This window comes from Procambarus clarkii, chromosome 11 (assembly GCF_040958095.1).
Source record: "Procambarus clarkii isolate CNS0578487 chromosome 11, FALCON_Pclarkii_2.0, whole genome shotgun sequence".
Taxonomy (NCBI): Eukaryota; Metazoa; Arthropoda; class Malacostraca; order Decapoda; family Cambaridae; genus Procambarus; species Procambarus clarkii.
In genome coordinates this window covers 53,209,608-53,228,310 of record NC_091160.1, presented here as the reverse complement: position 1 = coordinate 53,228,310, position 18,703 = coordinate 53,209,608, and the positions used below count along the sequence as shown (strand labels likewise).

At 48.1% G+C, this 18,703-nt stretch overlaps 2 protein-coding genes across 2 annotated transcripts; both read left to right on the top strand.

Moving 5' to 3' along the window:
* The first annotated feature begins 2,165 nt into the window (after positions 1-2,165).
* LOC123749344 (uncharacterized) lies at positions 2,166-3,575 on the top strand. The gene has a single exon (XM_045731442.2). The coding sequence runs from the start codon at positions 2,166-2,168 to the stop codon at positions 3,573-3,575; it is 1,410 nt and encodes a 469-aa protein (XP_045587398.2).
* A 517-nt stretch (positions 3,576-4,092) lies between these two features.
* On the top strand, positions 4,093-18,448 carry LOC138363760 (fibrous sheath CABYR-binding protein-like). Its single transcript, XM_069323152.1, has 2 exons — positions 4,093-4,144; positions 16,980-18,448. Exons 1-2 carry the CDS (start codon positions 4,093-4,095, stop codon positions 18,446-18,448), a joined length of 1,521 nt encoding a protein of 506 aa, XP_069179253.1.
* Positions 18,449-18,703: the final 255 nt, after the last annotated feature.

Below are 18,703 nucleotides of genomic sequence, written 5' to 3'. Positions count from 1 at the left end.
CAGACATAGGGTTTTCGTGTGCAGCCTAAATTAAATACTTTAAGAAATATAAATCTGTAATCCCCCCCCCCCTTTCACCTACAATTGCCTTGAGATTTTCATGCTGTCTTAAATGAAATCGCTGATGTGTTTTCCGTAGAGTTTTACTGACGTTTTCAAGATGTTCTGGAATACGGGGAAAACTGAATTCATCCAGAACACTGTGATGAAAACAAGGAGTAGGGGGAAGATGGGGTGATGACATGGGAGAAGAGGAATTGGAGGGGAAGAGGGAGAAGGAATAAGAGTGGGGAAGGGAAGGTGAAGGGGAGTGGAGAAGGGAAACAGGGAGTGGGGGAGATATCGAGAGAGAGAGGGGGTGAAACTGGAGAAGAGTAGAGGGTGAAAGAGGAGAGGAAGGATGAAGGTTGAAAGAGAGGGAGGAGGCGAAAGAGGGGAATGAGGAAGGAGAGAAAAAAATAAGGGAGCGGAGTAGTATGGGCAGATGGGATGAGAAGGGGAAAAATGGGAGAGAAGAGGGCAGAAAGAGGGAGAGGATGGGAAAGAGGTTCAAAGGACAGAGTGCCCCAAGGACAGAGTGCCCCAAGGACAGAGTGCCCCAAGGACAGAGTGCCCCAAGGACAGAGTGTCCCAAGTACCAGAGTGCTGGAAAGAATAGAGTGCCCTAATGACAGAGTGCCACAAGGACAGAGTGCTTCAAGGACCAGAGTGCCCCAAGGACCAGAGTGCCCTAAGGACAGAATGCCCCAAGGACAGAGTGCCCCAAGGACAGAGTGCCCCAAGAACCAGAGTGCCCTAAGGACAGAGTGCCCAAATGACCAGAGTTCGCCAAGGACCAGAGTGCCTTAAGGACAGAGTACCCCAAGGACAGAGTGCCCCAAGGACAGAGTACCCCAAGGACCAGAGTGCCCCAAGGACAGAGTGCCCAAAGGACCAGAGTTCCCTAAGGACCAGAGTTCCCCAAGGACCAGAGTGCCTTAAAGACAGAGTGCCCCAAGGACAGAGTGCCCCAAGCACAGAGTGCCCCAAGGACCAGAGTGCCTTAAGGACCAGAATGCCCCAAAGACAGAGTGCCCCAAGGCCTGAGTGAGCCCCAAGGACAGAGTGCCCCCAAGGACCAGAGTGCCTTAAGGACCAGAGTGCCCCAAGGACCAGACTGCCCCCAAGGACCAGAGTGCCTTAAGGACCAGAGTGCCCCAAGGACCAGAGTGCCCCAAGGACTAGAGTGCCCCATGGACCAGAGTACCTTAAGGACCAGGGTGCCTTAAGGACCAAAATGCCCCAAAGACAGAGTGCCCCATGGACAGAGTACCCCAAGGCCTGAGTGGGCCCCAAGGACAGAGTGCCTCATGGACAGAGTGCCCCAAGGGCTAAGTGCCCCTAGGACCAGAGTGCCCCAAGGACCAGAGTGCCCCAAGGACCAGAGTGCCCCAAGGACCAGAGTGCCCCAAGGACCAGAGTGCCCCAAGGACCTGAGTGCCTTAAGGACCAGAGTGCCCTAAGGATATAGTGCCCCAAGGACAGAGTGCCCCATGGACCAGAGTACCTTAAGGACCAGGGTGCCTTAAGGACCAGAATGCCCCAAAGACAGAGTGCCCCATGGACAGAGTACCCCAAGGCCTGAGTGGGCCCCAAGGACAGAGTGCCTCATGGACAGAGTGCCCCAAGGGCTAAGTGCCCCTAGGACCAGAGTGCCCCAAGGACCAGAGTGCCCCAAGGACCAGAGTGCCCCAAGGACCAGAGTGCCCCAAGGACCAGAGTGCCCCAAGGACCAGAGTGCCCCAAGGACCTGAGTGCCTTAAGGACCAGAATGCCCCAAAGACAGAGTGCCCCATGGACAGAGTACCCCAAGGCCTGAGTGGGCCCCAAGGACAGAGTGCCCCAAGGACAGAGTGCCCCAAGGACCAGAGTGCCCCAAGGACCAGAGTGCCCCAAGGACCAGAGTGCCCCAAGGACCAGAGTGCCCCAAGGACCTGAGTGCCTTAAGGACCAGAGTGCCCTAAGGATATAGTGCCCCAAGGACAGAGTGCCCCATGGATAGAGTGCCCCAAGGACCAGAGTGCCCCAAGGACCAGAGTGTCCTAAGGACAGAGTGCCCCAAGGACCAGAGTGCCTTAAGGACCAGAGTGCCCTAAGGATAGAATACCCCAAGGACAGAGTGCCCCATGGACAGAGTGCCCCAAGGACCAGAGTGCCCCAAGGACCAGAGTGCCCTAAGGACAGAGTGCTCCAAGGACAGAGTGCCCCAAGGACAGAGTGTTCCCCAAGGACAGAGTGTCTCTAGGACAGAGGGCTCCAAGGACAAAGTGTTCTCAAGGACAGAGTGTTCCCCAAGGACAGAGTGTTCCCCAAGGACAGAGTGCCCCCAAGGACAGAGTGTCTTAAGGACAGAGTGCCTCAGGACAGAGTGCCCCAAGGACAGAGTGCCCCAAGGACAGAGTGTTCCGCAGACATATTGCCCCAAGGACAGAGTGTTCCCCAAGGACAGAGTGCACCAAGGACAGAGTGCCCAAAGGACAGAGTGTGCCCCAGAAACAGAGTTTGCCTCAAGGACAGAGTGCCCCGAGGACAGAGTGTGCCCCAAGGACAGAGTGCCCCAAGGCTCTGTGCCCCAAGGACAGAGTGCCCCAAGGAAAGAGTGTGCCCCAAGGACAGAGTGCCCCAAGGACAGAGTGCCCCAAGGACAGAGTGCCCCAAGGAAAGAGTGTGCCCCAAGGACAGAGTGCCCCAGGGACAGAGTGTGCCCCAAGGACAGAGTGCCCCCAAGGGCAGAGTGCCCCAAGGACAGAGTGTGCCCCAAGGACAAAGTGTGCCCCAAAGACAGAGTGTGCCCCAAGGACAGAGTGCCCCCAAGGGCAGAGTGCCCCAAGGACAGAGTGTGCCCCAAGGACAAAGTGTGCCCCAAAGACAGAGTGTGCCCCAAGGACAGAGTGCCCCAAGGACAGAGTGCCCCAAGGACAGAGTGCCCCAAGGACAGAGTGCCCCAAGGACAGAGTGCCCCAAGGACAGAGTGTGCCCCAAGGACAGAGTGTGCCCCAAGGACAGAGTGCCCCAAGGACAGAGTGCCCCAAGGACAGAGTGCCCCAAGGACAGAGTGCCCCAAGGACAGAGTGTGCCCCAAGGACAGAGTGTGCCCCAAGGACAGAGTGCCCCAAGGACAGAGTGCCCCAAGGACAGAGTGCCCCAAGGACAGAGTGCCCCAAGGACAGAGTGCCCCAAGGACAGAGTGTGCCCCAAGGACAGAGTGCCCCAAGGACAGAGTGCCTCAAGGACATAGTGTGCCCCAAGGACACAGTGCCTCAAGGGCAGAGTGTGCCCCAAGGATAGAGTGCCCCAAGGACAGAGTGCCCCAAGGACAGAGTGTGCCCCAAGGACAGAGTGCCCCAAGGATAGAGTGCCCCAAGGACAGAGTGCCCCAAGGACATAGTGTGCCCCAAGGACACAGTGCCCCAAGGACAGAGTGCCTCAAGGACATAGTGTGCCCCAAGGACACAGTGCCCCAAGGACAGAGTGCCCCAAGGACACAGTGCCCCAAGGACATAGTGTGCCCCAAGGACACAGTGCCCCAAGGATAGAGTGCCCCAAGGACAGAGTGCCCCAAGGACACAGTGCCCCAAGGATAGAGTGCCCCAAGGACAGAGTGCCCCAAGGACAGAGTGTGCCCCAAGGACAGAGTGCCCCAAGGACAGAGTGTGCCCCAAGGACAGAGTGTGCCCCAAGGACAGAGTGCCCTAAGGACAGAGTGTGCCCCAAAGACAGAGTGTGCCCCAAGGACAGAGTGCCCCAAGGACAGAGTGTGCCCCAAGGACAGAGTGTGCCCCAAGGACAGAGTGCCCTAAGGACAGAGTGTGCCCCAAGGACAGAGTGCCCCAAGGACAGAGTGTGCCCCAAGGACAGAGTGCCCCAAGGACAGAGTGTGCCCCAAGGACAGAGTGTGCCCCAAGGACAGAGTTGTAACAAACTAGGCTGTTGTAAGAATTATCCAGAGTGGTTTATCGACAAAAGAGAATGGGAAGCTGAGCCGCATGGTGACCTGACCCCCAGGGGAATTCGCGGTGGAAATAACCGACGCGTTGTTCATAGCTGCGTATAATGAATCATCCTATAGTATTCAGTAAATTAGAGAAAATTAGCCTTTATTCAGGTCAGGTTAAACAGATTTAAAATAATTCTGGTATAATATATGAATTTTACTCTATAAATTGGTCAGTAATCAAAATCGAAGCCCCTGTGTAATTGTCTCAGCCCAGAACAAACGGTTATGGAAAATTATGTTGTGTGCTATTTTTTCAGAATGTTTGAACACAGGAGAGGCGGACCAATATAAACATTGACACTTCTAGTGAGTGAGAACACTTGGCTGTACAGTCAGCTGAAACCTGTGATATAGTATAGGAATTTTTTTTTTATATTTTTAGATACATGTAATAAACGTTAGGTGTGTTCCTTAGCATGTCAAGGTTGACATTGATGGGGAGTGGTTAGTACACGGATGTGTACCTGATAGTTCCGTAGTACGCTCCCGGATGACTGAAAGTTCAGTCTGATGATATAACTTTAATGTTTGTTTGAGCACGGTGTGGCCGGCTCTAGAGGACACATGGACTTGGCTAGTGAAGAGCCAAGAGAGTTTAATTGCTAGTTTTTGATGGTAGAGTAGGGACATGTTATTTAGCTATGTCAGTGAGGGTAGGATGTATGTTTCCTGATATTGGAGGATTGCTGTCAGTTGACAGCTGAGAAATTTATGAAATATGAACATGTTTATTATGATGTTGGACTATTATTTGTCAAATTTTATTAGTTAGGTTAGCTTTTGTTTGTGGCATGAGTTGAATTGTGGGTTTGGATACTAAACCTCGTGAATTTTAACAAATTAACAAGGTTTACTAAGTGCTTGTGCGGGGGGGTTGTAACAAACTAGGCTGTTGTAAGAATTATCCAGAGTGGTTTATCGACAAAAGAGAATGGGAAGCTGAGCCGCATGGTGACCTGACCCCCAGGGGAATTCGCGGTGGAAATAACCGACGCGTTGTTCATAGCTGCGTATAATGAATCATCCTATAGTATTCAGTAAATTAGAGAAAATTAGCCTTTATTCATTTTGCATTAAAATTGGATTGTATAATAGTACTGGATACAATATCAAGAGTATTCTAATTATTGAGTTTAAGTCACCATCAGTGACGTCACGAATCGGATCTAACTTTTAAGGCGGAGTGACCGGCGGTCATAGGTCAGCAGGGTTGACATGTCTAATATTTCTCAAAGTTTTAATAACCATTTTTGTGATCGGGAACAGCTCTGCCGTTAGATGTTTGTAATTTAATTCAGTAAAATAATTCAACCAGTCTGGATCAATTCAGTATAAACAGAGGATAATTGTTATAACTTAACCTTGCTAAAGTAACTGGGTAAGCGATGCGGAACAATACAATACTCTGTCTGGGGTAGTCCAGACAAGGAAAAAATCAGTGTGGTCACGGAAGCAGCTAGGAGAGGTCAAACATCTTACCTCTCCCCTAGACCAGCCAAGACATCTAGCTGGTAGCCCAAGGTATAGTTGCTATTGTTAAGTATAGAAATAGTCTCATTTGCCATTCAGGTCAAGTAGGGAGTGTTAAAGTGATAGGGAGTGAACACATTTAGATTTTGTTTTAGTTTTCTTTTAATAAATTAAATTTGTTATTAATTTGCATTTTATTGTTTCCATTTGGTTATGTGTAAACTTGTCCTGGTCACGTGGTCCACACGAGGCCGAGTTGTATTGGGCGCCGATTCTAACATCGAATCGGAATCATCATTACCGTGTAATTTATTCCACACTCAAGGTCATCGTTTATAGTGGGGATCAAGCCCCTAGGTTGATTAATTAGCGTGATCGATCCAGACCTCGATCATTGCTCTTGTATTACTGGTCTGGTGGTGGCAGCAGAGGTGACTCTAGGGTTTTGTTCAGAGCTTAGGTCACGTCATACTGGGTGTAGAATCCTAAGTCGGTCAATCGCCTTAGGACCACGTGGCGTGGAGTTGGCTTTGTTAAAAGTTTTGGAGTCCCTTGGTTTAGAAATAAAAGTAAGAATACGGGTAGAGGGAGTAGAAAGAAGGAAGTAAAGAGAGAGTAACCCGAACCCGTGTTACAATGGTGCACAGCGGTGGTTTCAACAATTTTGTTTGAAATTGTTGAAAGGCTCACGCGTCTAGCCGTTCGAACACGTGCGCGGATGCTAAGGAGACAGCCGCGGGCCAGGATTAGCAGTGCGCCCCACAAGTGCGTTTGAGTGGGGATTGGCGAATCTTGGGTCATGCGGGCTGATATGATTAAGGTTTAGTTAGTAAGATTAGGCTGTTAAAATAGATTTATTGAAAAGGAGACCGCTCCGAGTTGATTGGACTGGGTACCATACTCGACCCATTGCAATTAATTCAGAGGTGTTGGGAGCCACCATACTCTCAACAGCAGTTCCTTGAGGGCTGTCGGGGGCGGATATATCTGTGGGACGCCAGTAGATAGTCCGAGGGCGTTATTAGACGACCCAAAACGCTAAGGAAAAACGTAATCCGTGAAGGGCGTTGCGGCCTCCGAGGGACGGACTAGTAACCTACCTAGCAGCGACTCAACAACTAAGTGATCGCACACTTAGTGGAGGTTGAGTCGTCCCTAGTCATAATTGTTGCTGAAAGCTGCGTGTCGCTCTGTTGGAACCTAGATGGTGTGGCCTCTAGGCTAGGTGTGGTACGGCGAGCCGGTAAGGACAATTATAGGATTAAGTCGAGTGCATTTTTTTTAATTAAGTATACTTCAATTTATAAAGTAATTTTCCAATTATTTTCGTTGTTCTAGAGATTAATTTTTTTCCCCTAAATTCAATCCCCGGTTAAAATTTTTTCAAAGTGTTTAGCATTTTCTTGCATATTAGGCTAAGTGCGTACGTTAAGTTTTGTTATTCCCTGTTCTGTTAGTCTAAGTCAGAGGCGTTGTTAATCCTCTGGACTTAGGGCTATATGTCGGTCACGATAGATAAGTGAAGGAGTTTAAGGGATAGTAAGTTGCGTGTAAATGCTTAATAGAGTCCGTGGTATATTTCTAAGTATTTTGGGATAAGTTTTCGGCTAAGTCGATGTCGGAAACTCGTTAACTGTAATTAATTTGTATTCGTGGGTCACGTGTATGATCTGGGCGTCATTAGGATTCTCCAGTCGATGCGCGTGATATTTTCTAGTTTTTACCAGTAAGACGGTAGAATTGTGTTTGTAGACTTAGAATTCTGTTTTCAGTAGAAACGTAGGTGGAAAATTTTCTAAGTCCAGCTTGGGCTAGAATCTGACTTTTTGGCGGAAATTCGAATTTTCATGTTTTGTGTATATCCTAGGGTCAGTATTACTCTCTAGTGCGCGCAAGGGACGTAATTCTGTTCGTAAAACATTAAACAGTGATAATTACATTTTTGCCGAATTTAGTTATTTTTCGAGAAAATCGTGTCGTAATTTTGTCAGAGTCCATTTGAGGTGAAAATCTCGGATTTTGACGAAAAATCGAATTAGTGAGCGTTGAAACCGCCCGAAGTGTCAGTATTGTTCTGTATACAACGTCAGTATTAAATAATAACGTATTTATATCTGGGAACGAGAAACCCAAATTTTTGTGAATTAAAGGAGTTTTGTGATATTTGGGGTGATAGAAATTTTTTCCCTCGGAGTCAGAAAAATTGGCAGAGTCCAGCAATTGAGTAAAAAACGCAGTTTTTGATAAAAATTCAAATTTTGGTAAGCATATATAGGTCCTGGGTGTCTATATTAATCACTAGAGCGGTTTATTAACGTAAAACTAGTTATTTTCCTTCATAACAAAAATTTTGATTTTTCAGCGTTTAAGCGAAAAAGCGCGGGACTTAGTTTTTTTTCAGCGCAGCTGGTCCCGCTCCATCAGTCATCAGTGGCCACGCTGCTCACTTCAAGCGCGTTTAGTATTCAAGTACAGTAAATATTCTTTATTAATCCATCACGAGTGCTGTGCGTTAGTTGCGTTATCATTTAAATTGTTTTATATAAATTAGATTCTTTAATTTTTTTTAACGTAAAGGACTTAGGTTTCAGCAAGAGAACTGCGGGATATTCACGGGCAGACACGAGTGCGGGGCAGACACTCATTCATTGGATTCACTTCAGCGATTCTCTCGATAAATCGTTGTATTTCCTATTTTGGGAATTTAGTAGTTTTCTCTTAGAAAAAGAGTTGTGATTTTTTTTATTGGTGTAAGATCACGGTTGTAGTGAGTCCGGGTCGAGGGTGTACTAAAGGGTAGTTTAGAAGAGACGTGGCACACCAGGAATCACAGAAAATGTTTAACCCTGATAATGACCAGTCAGTAGGGACCAGTGGGAATGGGAGTGTAGAGGATAGAACCTCTTCCGACACCACTGGGGATCGCTCAGGTAGCGATACTATTATTGACATGAGTGGGGAGTCTTGCGAGGAGTCGTCCCATGAGTGGGGAGAGCCGTCTTGGGTTCCCCCACAAATAACATCGACGCCATGCCAGCAGGGTAGACAGGGGGCCTCAGTTAGTATGGCAGGACGTCCCACTTCGCTCGGTAGAGAACAGCAACCCGTTCAACGGGAACATGAACAACCACACCAACAGCAGGAACTACCCAACATAACACCAATACCACAGCACCCACAACACCTAGGTACACCTCATCCGTCACTACAACAAAACCTACCCCATCCTCAATTCCCATACCTACCCCATCCTCAATTCCCATACCAACCCTTCCCCCAACCCCAGGCCACTCCATACCCATTCCAACCCCAGGCCACCCCATACCCATACCCATACCCATTCCAACCCCAGGCCACCCCATACCCATTCCAACCCCAGGCCACCCCATACCCATACCCATACCCATACCCATTCCAACCTCAATCCACACCCCAACCCGAGGCCACCCACACCATACACCAGCCTCAACCCCAACCTCAATCCACACCCCAACCCGAGGCCACCCACACCATACCTCAGCCTCAACCCCAACCTCAATCCACACCCCAACCCGAGGCCACCCACACCATACCTCAGGCCAAACCCCAACCTCAACCCAGTCCCCAACCCCGGGACCCACCCACTGCCAGTAGCTCCGCGTCACATGCAGAGGGACTTGTGAGTCTGATTCCCAAGTTGACTCTGCCGACACTCAGAGGTAGGGAGTTGTCGCTCATTAAGGTGGAACGCAACCGCCAGGTGGAAGACTGGCTTTGTGAAATTGGTTCGATGCTGGAAGCTGTCCCGGGGGAGAGATCGAAAATTGCTCTCGCTATGGGGGCTTGCGTGCACGTAGCCGGTCCACTGGCGGGATTTACAGAGTTTCAGCACCTGACATCTTGGCCTCAGTTTGTCCAAGCGATTAGGGGCAGATTCAAAGACAGGGTTTCGGAGGATGAGGCTTACTTTTATCTCGAGTCACTTAAGAGGGATGACCGAAGCACTGTCAAGGATTTCGGGTCAATATTAAAGAGAAGGGTTGACGACCTCACTAAGGAACTGGGGTTCGATTCGAGTCAGGCAGAGCAATTCGCTAAAGAGTTGTTCTGCAAAACGTTACCTTCCGATATGGGGCCATTGTTCCTTGCGGGGAGAGCGGGTGTGAGTTATGAAGACCTAGTCCAACAGGCCGCCACAGCCCTAGACAGACAGACGCGCGCAGGGACATCGGGCACTCAGTTGTCGCCATACGTAGAGGCGGTAAGTAAAGGCGAGGGAGCCAAGCCGAGTCACTGTGGCGCGGGTTCATCAAGCGGGAGGCAGCCCTCAGCGGCAAGTTCGAGCCACCCTGCGCGGGGTAACAACAGGGATCCGCGTAGGTGTTACTCCTGCGGGATGCGTGGGCACATACAGAGGGACTGCAAAGTCACTATTACGAGAGCATGAAAGCAGTCTCCTAGTGATGGTAGGCCTACTTTTGAGGTGAAAGTGGAAGGTGTGAGATTGACAGCTTTTGTTGATACAGGAAGCCAGGCAACGGTAATTAAAAAGTCAGCCTTCAGCAATTTTAAGTATACACGTCTTCAACGTTGCGCAAAGACATTAACAGCAGTCAATGGGGAAAAGATTGAGATCGTAGGTCAAGGTACAGTTAATTTTGAGATTGATGGGGAATTGCAGCCTCACACATGTACGATCGTAGAGAACCTTGATTTTCCTGGTCACATCTTAATGGGAACTGATTTTCTGTCGCGATTTGATTATTCCTTGTCTGCTCAAAAAGGGGCTAGGAACTGCAGGTTGCAGTTGGGACAGACTTCCTACCCAGTGGAGATGATCGACCATCCCCCAGTAGTAGTTTCAATTAAACGGAAGCTGAAATATAATGCGCACTTTCCAAAATTGATTTTTAAGTCTCTTCCAGACACAGTTAAGAGGTCATGCGCCTTGCATGCATTGACCAAACAGAGTTGCCCACCACATTCTGTTAAATTTATTAAAGTAGCCGTGGGACGTCACATACAACCAGGTACCACCCTTCAGGTGGCTGGGAGATGTGATAGTTTATTAATTCCTCATCACTTAGTTGTAGTGCTCGATAAAGGTGCACTCATTCCTGTTGTCAATCTTTCACATAAGACTTTTCGCTTCAGGGCAGGTGATAGGGTATCTCAGGGAACCATGGTGGAGGACACAGAAATCTTTCACCATGAGTCAGCTGAGACGCCAGCCGTCACTGCACAATGTAGTGCACTGAATATGTTGAACACTAAAACACCATCCAAAGAACAATACGAAACGAGAAATGTTGCACAGAATGTTGAGGAAGTGGAAAAATTAATTTCAGCACTTGATTTGCAACATGTTGCACAGGCAGATAGGAAGGCACTGAGAGGAGTTTTACGAAAATTCCCGAAATTGTTTGCGACAGAGGATGACCAGATTGGTCTCCTTGATAAGATCGAGCACACCATTCCAACTGGTGATCATTTGCCTGTGTACACGAGACAGTGGAGGTTGCCGGAACAGGCAAAGAACATTATCAGGGAGGAGTGCCAGAAAATGTTGAGACAGGGAATGATAGAGCCTAGTACGTCACCGTGGCTCTCTCCTGTTGTGCTAGTTCGGAAACCGGACGGTAGTTATCGTTTCTGTGTTGACTACCGGAAGGTGAACGAACTAACTAAGGGGGATGTGTATCCGTTGCCCCGAATACAGGAGATAATAGATCAATTTGGTGCTGCTAAGTATTTCTCAACTCTTGACGCAAAATCGGCGTATTGGGCGATCCCGGTGGCAGAACAGGATAGGGAAAAAACAGCATTCTCGGATGGTAGGCACACTTATCAATTCCGTAGGATGCCGTTTGGTTTGAAGACAGCGCCTTCGTCGTTTCAGAGGGCCATCAACTTTATCCTTAGTCCGGTACTGGGTAGGCATTCTTTAGCGTACCTGGATGATGTTGTGATATATTCCAGGACGTTTGAGGAACACCTGCAGGACTTGACTGAGACTTTGAAGTTGTTAGATCAGGCAGGTTTCAGGCTGAATGTTCAGAAGTGCACCTTGGCGGCTCAGAAATTCAAATTTCTGGGGTTCCAGGTGTGCCCAGACGGTATCCGACCTGACCCAGATTCTTGCCGCGCCATTGCTGACATGCCTACTCCAAGGACAGCAAAGGACGTGCGTAGGTTTTTGGGGGCGGCCGGATATTTTCGTCGTCACATTGAAGGTTTCGCTGGCATTTCAGCACCCCTGACTGATCTGACAAAGAAAAATGCGAAGTTTGTGTGGAAATCAGAACATGACGAGGCCTATCGCAAACTGAAAGACCAACTAATCACGACACCGGTATTGGCTATTCCTGATTTTGAGAAAGAGTGGGAAGTGCACACTGACGCCAGCGGTATTGCTATTGGCGGGTGCTTAATTCAGCGAGACGCAGATAATTTACCCCATCCAGTAGCCTATTTCAGTAGGAAGGTCAAAGGACCTGAAGTTCGTTATTCAGCTACGGATCGGGAGGCACTGGCAGTAGTAGAATCAGTTAGGTATTTCGAGCCTTACCTATTTCAGCGGCATTTTGTAATCTACACAGACCATCGAGCATTAACACACATATTTAAAAAGCGAACGAAATGTCCACGAATGTCACGCTGGTCTCACGAACTTTCGGCCCACTCATTCCAGATCTTGTACAAGCCTGGTCCAGCACATGTTGTGCCAGATACGCTAAGTAGAAATATAGCGGCAATGCAGATTAATGAAAACATTGAAACCATTCCATCAGATAAAATGAGAGAATACCAGATGAGCGAGCCTAGATGGAAAGAGATTATTGAGTATTTAGAGGGAGGAAAATACCCCAAAAAGAAAAAGAATTTACCTATACATGATTTTGAAATGAAACAGGGCGTCCTGTATTATGTTAATAGCCAGAATGATAGGGCAGTATTTCAGCTAGTTATTCCGGACGCGTTGCGGTCATCAGCGTTAAAGCTTGCGCATGCTTCAAAAATTGCAGGGCATCCGGGGATCTTTAAAACGCACTTAAAAGCAAAGTCTCTATTTTATTTTCCAGGATTACTTTCTGAGGTAATCAATTTCGTGAAGTCGTGCCCTCGTTGCCAGAGGAGGAAAGGTACCCTTAAGGTACAAGCCCCACTTCAGGAATTTCCTGAAATTCGTGAACCGTTAGATCGTGTGGGGGCCGATCTGATTGATTTACACCACAGTCATTCAGGAAATAGATATGTGTTGGTGCTAGTTGACCATCTGTCTAGATACACTACACTAGTTGCATTACCTCAGAAGGATTCTCGTACGGTTGCAGATGCATTCTTGCGTAGGTTCGTTACTGTATTCGGACCTCCTAAAGTTTTAGTCTCTGACCGGGGTCAAGAATTCAATGGGAATATATTTAGAGAAGTTTGTAAGATTTTAGAGACAACTTCGGCTTTTACAACGGCCTACCACCCACAAGCAAACGGAATGACGGAACGGACTAATCGTTCAGTCAAGGATATGCTTGCAATCCTTGCTGAACATGATGCAAACACCTGGGATGAACACCTACCCTATGTTCAGTTCGCCTTGAATACTGCCATCCACCAATCAATTAACACCCAACCACTTCATTTGTTTACTGGTAATTCATGCAACTTCCCCTCAGGTCTGCTTAACAGACATAATGTTGCATACGGGGAGGACTATCCTTCAGAGGTCCTTGGAAAAATGAGAAATGCATGGAATATTGCAGCTGAAGCGTCCAAGAAGGCACGGACTCGGTATGCTCATTTTTATGATAAGAAAGTGCGCCCTCTTGAGTTGAAGGAAGGAAGCCTCGTATTGAGAGTGAATGAGGCTGCGCCCGCCAATCAGAGCAGGAAACTAGCTCCGAGGTGGCGAGGACCCTATAGAGTAATTAAAAGGGCGGGGCCGGTTAATCTTGTTATAAAAGGAGTGTTCGAGGACCAGGTGGAAAGGACAATTCACGTGAATAAATTGAAACATTATCATGCTAGAGAGGAATTAGAACTGCCTTCAGCGGGTCTAGTTCCTGACTCAGCAGTGCTGACTCATGGCTTCACCGACGAGTCAGAAGATGAGGATGACCCTCTGTCATCGCTCATCAGTAGTCAGGTGCAGTCTCGCCACCCTATGGTGACGAGATCTCGCGCTGTACAGTAAAGTAACTTCCTTAGTTAGTATAATTTAGTATTGATTAGATTTTCCTGTAAAGGCAATGAGATGTACTATGTCTATACTTAACTCAGGTAGCAACTTTTACCGTGCTCTGGGGTTCCACCTCCACCAAACCCAGAGTATATCTATGCTTCCGCTGTGTTGTGTCTGTCTGTTCCCAGGTCTGATTGGTACACCGACCCAGTTGTTCCAGCCACACGTGAACCCTTGTCTGTAAAGACCGAGGGGGGAGGCACGTTACACAAGCCCTCCCCCCACCAGACCCAGTAACCCATACATCAGTTACTTTGGGGATGAGTGACTGTCCAAGAGTCACCCGGCCGACGCCTCACGTCACTAACGAGGTTGTCAGGGCCAGCGAGCTGTCCACATTATAGCAGTCACCGGAGGTGCCATACAACGCCGGGGTAGCTGTCTCGAGATCACCAATACCCACCTGCTGCGCCATCAAGACTGCAGCCATTCCAGCAGTGTTGGAGGAGAGGTCAAGAAATGGAAAGCACGTAGCAGTACTCAAGAATTTCGCCGGAAGATTAATGATTACGTCATCTGAAGTAACAAGAAAGCAGAAGTAAGGCGGTCACAGGTGGAAGGCACGGTTTCCCTACAGAGTACCGGGACTCGCCAATAGAAGGTCGCAAAATTGTCTCCTTTGGCCTAAAGTCGGCGGTACGAGGGTATACACAGTTGGTGTTTACGGCCTAGTAACCTGGTGACATCAAGAAACGCCTGAGATGACGTGAGCAATGATGGAAGACGAGATTCACCTGTTCTGCAAACAAGCAACCCGCCTCTACGACCTTCTGACACCACTCCTGCTAAGAGACACCGTTGGTACATCCAGTCCTGCTCTGCTGTGGTCATCTGCGACAAGTTTAACATCAAGACTACCGTGTGAACTGTGATTGATACGAAGGCGTGTGGACTGTCGAGAGCAAGATTAATGGCCGACGTAACAGTATTCTACAGCTGTCACTTGGCACTCCGCTCTACTACACTCTGTCGTCATTCAGGAGTACCGGATGGGAGTACAAGAGGACCAGGTATTGATGTCTACACATGGGAAGAAGCAAGATCGACACCGTCATCGTCAGCGACTACATTCAGCATCCAGCAGCATCGATTTTTTTTTATCGCTTACTCAATATGAACAATTGATACAAACAACAAAGTTGGCTCTGAACATCTGTGTAAAGAACATCTGGACACTTTTGTTTAAATGTTGAAAAACAGAGTTAGAATCAATTCTTTATAAATGTTGAAAAACAGATTTAAAATAATTCTGGTATAATATATGAATTTTACTCTATAAATTGGTCAGTAATCAAAATCGAAGCCCCTGTGTAATTGTCTCAGCCCAGAACAAACGGTTATGGAAAATTATGTTGTGTGCTATTTTTTCAGAATGTTTGAACACAGGAGAGGCGGACCAATATAAACATTGACACTTCTAGTGAGTGAGAACACTTGGCTGTACAGTCAGCTGAAACCTGTGATATAGTATAGGAATTTTTTTTTTATATTTTTAGATACATGTAATAAACGTTAGGTGTGTTCCTTAGCATGTCAAGGTTGACATTGATGGGGAGTGGTTAGTACACGGATGTGTACCTGATAGTTCCGTAGTACGCTCCCGGATGACTGAAAGTTCAGTCTGATGATATAACTTTAATGTTTGTTTGAGCACGGTGTGGCCGGCTCTAGAGGACACATGGACTTGGCTAGTGAAGAGCCAAGAGAGTTTAATGGCTAGTGTTTGATGGTAGAGTAGGGACATGTTATTTAGCTATGTCAGTGAGGGTAGGATGTATGTTTCCTGATATTGGAGGATTGCTGTCAGTTGACAGCTGAGAAATTTATGAAATATGAACATGTTTATTATGATGTTGGACTATTATTTGTCAAATTTTATTAGTTAGGTTAGCTTTTGTTTGTGGCATGAGTTGAATTGTGGGTTTGGATACTAAACCTCGTGAATTTTAACAAATTAACAAGGTTTACTAAGTGCTTGTGCGGGGGGGTTGTAACAAACTAGGCTGTTGTAAGAATTATCCAGAGTGGTTTATCGACAAAAGAGAATGGGAAGCTGAGCCGCATGGTGACCTGACCCCCAGGGGAATTGGCGGTGGAAATAACCGACGCGTTGTTCATAGCTGCGTATAATGAATCATCCTATAGTATTCAGTAAATTAGAGAAAATTAGCCTTTATTCATTTTGCATTAAAATTGGATTGTATAATAGTACTGGATACAATATCAAGAGTATTCTAATTATTGAGTTTAAGTCACCATCAGTGACGTCACGAATCGGATCTAACTTTTAAGGCGGAGTGACCGGCGGTCATAGGTCAGCAGGGTTGACATGTCTAATATTTCTCAAAGTTTTAATAACCATTTTTGTGATCGGGAACAGCTCTGCCGTTAGATGTTTGTAATTTAATTCAGTAAAATAATTCAACCAGTCTGGATCAATTCAGTATAAACAGAGGATAATTGTTATAACTTAACCTTGCTAAAGTAACTGGGTAAGCGATGCGGAACAATACAATACTCTGTCTGGGGTAGTCCAGACAAGGAAAAAATCAGTGTGGTCACGGAAGCAGCTAGGAGAGGTCAAACATCTTACCTCTCCCCTAGACCAGCCAAGACATCTAGCTGGTAGCCCAAGGTATAGTTGCTATTGTTAAGTATAGAAATAGTCTCATTTGCCATTCAGGTCAAGTAGGGAGTGTTAAAGTGATAGGGAGTGAACACATTTAGATTTTGTTTTAGTTTTCTTTTAATAAATTAAATTTGTTATTAATTTGCATTTTATTGTTTCCATTTGGTTATGTGTAAACTTGTCCTGGTCACGTGGTCCACACGAGGCCGAGTTGTATTGGGCGCCGATTCTAACATCGAATCGGAATCATCATTACCGTGTAATTTATTCCACACTCAAGGTCATCGTTTATAGTGGGGATCAAGCCCCTAGGTTGATTAATTAGCGTGATCGATCCAGACCTCGATCATTGCTCTTGTATTACTGGTCTGGTGGTGGCAGCAGAGGTGACTCTAGGGTTTTGTTCAGAGCTTAGGTCACGTCATACTGGGTGTAGAATCCTAAGTCGGTCAATCGCCTTAGGACCACGTGGCGTGGAGTTGGCTTTGTTAAAAGTTTTGGAGTCCCTTGGTTTAGAAATAAAAGTAAGAATACGGGTAGAGGGAGTAGAAAGAAGGAAGTAAAGAGAGAGTAACCCGAACCCGTGTTACAGAGTGCCCTAAGGACAGAGTGTGCCCCAAGGACAGAGTGTGCCCCAAGGACAGAGTGCCCTAAGGACAGAGTGTGCCCCAAAGACAGAGTGTGCCCCAAGGACACAGTGCCCCAAGGACAGAGTGTGCCCCAAGGACAGAGTGCCCCAAGGACAGAGTGTGCCCCAAGGACAGAGTGTGCCCCAAGGACAGAGTGCCCTAAGGACAGAGTGTGCCCCAAGGACAGAGTGTGCCCCAAGGACAGAGTGCCCCAAGGACAGAGTGCCCCAAGGACAGAGTGCCCCAAGGACAGAGTGTGCCCCAAGGACAGAGTGTGCCCCAAGGACAGAGTGCCCCCAAGGACAGAGTGCCCCAAGGACAGAGTTCCCCAAGGACAGAGTGTGCCCCAAGGACAGAGTGTGCCCCAAGGACAGAGTGTGCCCCAAGGACAGAGTTCCCCAAGGACAGAGTGTGCCCCAAGGACAGAGTGCCCCAAGGACAGAGTGTGCCCCAAGGACAGAGTGCCCCAAGAACAGAGTGCCCCAAGGACAGAGTGTGCCCCAAGGACAGAGTGCCCCAAGAACAGAGTGCCCCAAGGACAGAGTGTGCCCCAAGGACAGAGTGCCCCCAAGGACAGAGTGCCCCAAGGACAGAGTTCCCCAAGGACAGAGTGTGCCCCAAGAACAGAGTGCCCCAAGGACAGAGTGTGCCCCAAGGACAGAGTTCCCCAAGGACAGAGTGTGCCCCAAGGACAGAGTGCCCCAAGGACAGAGTGTGCCCCAAGGACAGAGTGCCCCAAGAACAGAGTGCCCCAAGGACAGAGTGTGCCCCAAGGACAGAGTGCCCTAAGGACAGAGTGTGCCCCAAGGACAGAGTGCCCCAAGGACAGAGTGCCCCAAAGACAGAGTTCCCCAAGGACAGAGTGTGCCCCAAGGACAGAGTGTGCCCCAAGGACAGAGTGCCCTAAGGACAGAGTGTGCCCCAAGGACAGAGTGCCCCAAGGACAGAGTTCCCCAAGGACAGAGTGTGCCCCAAGGACAGAGTGTGCCCCAAGGACAGAGTGTGCCCCAAGGACAGAGTGCCCCAAGAACAGAGTGCCCCAAGGACAGAGTGTGCCCCAAAGACAGAGTGCCCCAAGGACAGAGTGTGCCCCAAAGACAGAGTGTGCCCCAAGGACAGAGTGTGCCCCAAGGACAGAGTGCCCTAAGGACAGAGTGTGCCCCAAAGACAGAGTGTGCCCCAAGGACAGAGTGCCCCAAGAACAGAGTGCCCCAAGGACAGAGTGTGCCCCAAGGACAGAGTGTGCCCCAAGGACAGAGTGTGCCCCAAGAACAGAGTGCCCCAAGGACAGAGTGTGCCCCAAAGACAGAGTGTGCCCCAAGGACAGAGTGCCCCAAGAACAGAGTGCCCCAACGCTCTGTCTTGGGGCCTATGTTGATCACAATATGTATAAATTATTTAGATTCGGGATTAAGCAGCATTATTTACACATTTGCAAACTATATAAAAATTTGGCGGAGATATAAACTCAAAACTCAAAATCACTTCAAGACGATGTAGATAGGCTTCTGAAAGGGTCGAATGATCGGAAGAGAGCTAGTCTCACGCAAATATGCATGGAGATGGACTTAGGCTGGTCAGGGGTAGGCCTAAGTAAAATGTATTAGGAAATATTAGTAATTATATAGATTCCCCTTCCCCCCACCCACCCCCCATCCCCCCAACCCCCCCCCCCCACATCTGGTCAGTGTGGTCATTTATGAAATATGAGTTGAGATATC

Coding starts and splice junctions, on each gene's coding strand:
- LOC123749344 (XM_045731442.2), top strand. CDS start 2,166: ATGGACAGAGTGCCCCAAGGACCAGAGTGCCCCAAGGACCAGAGTGCC.
- LOC138363760 (XM_069323152.1), top strand. CDS start 4,093: ATGAATCATCCTATAGTATTCAGTAAATTAGAGAAAATTAGCCTTTAT. Junction 4,145..16,979: donor GAAAATTAGCCTTTATTCAG/GTCAGGTTAAAC, acceptor CCCCAAGGACAG/AGTGTGCCCCAAGGACAGAG.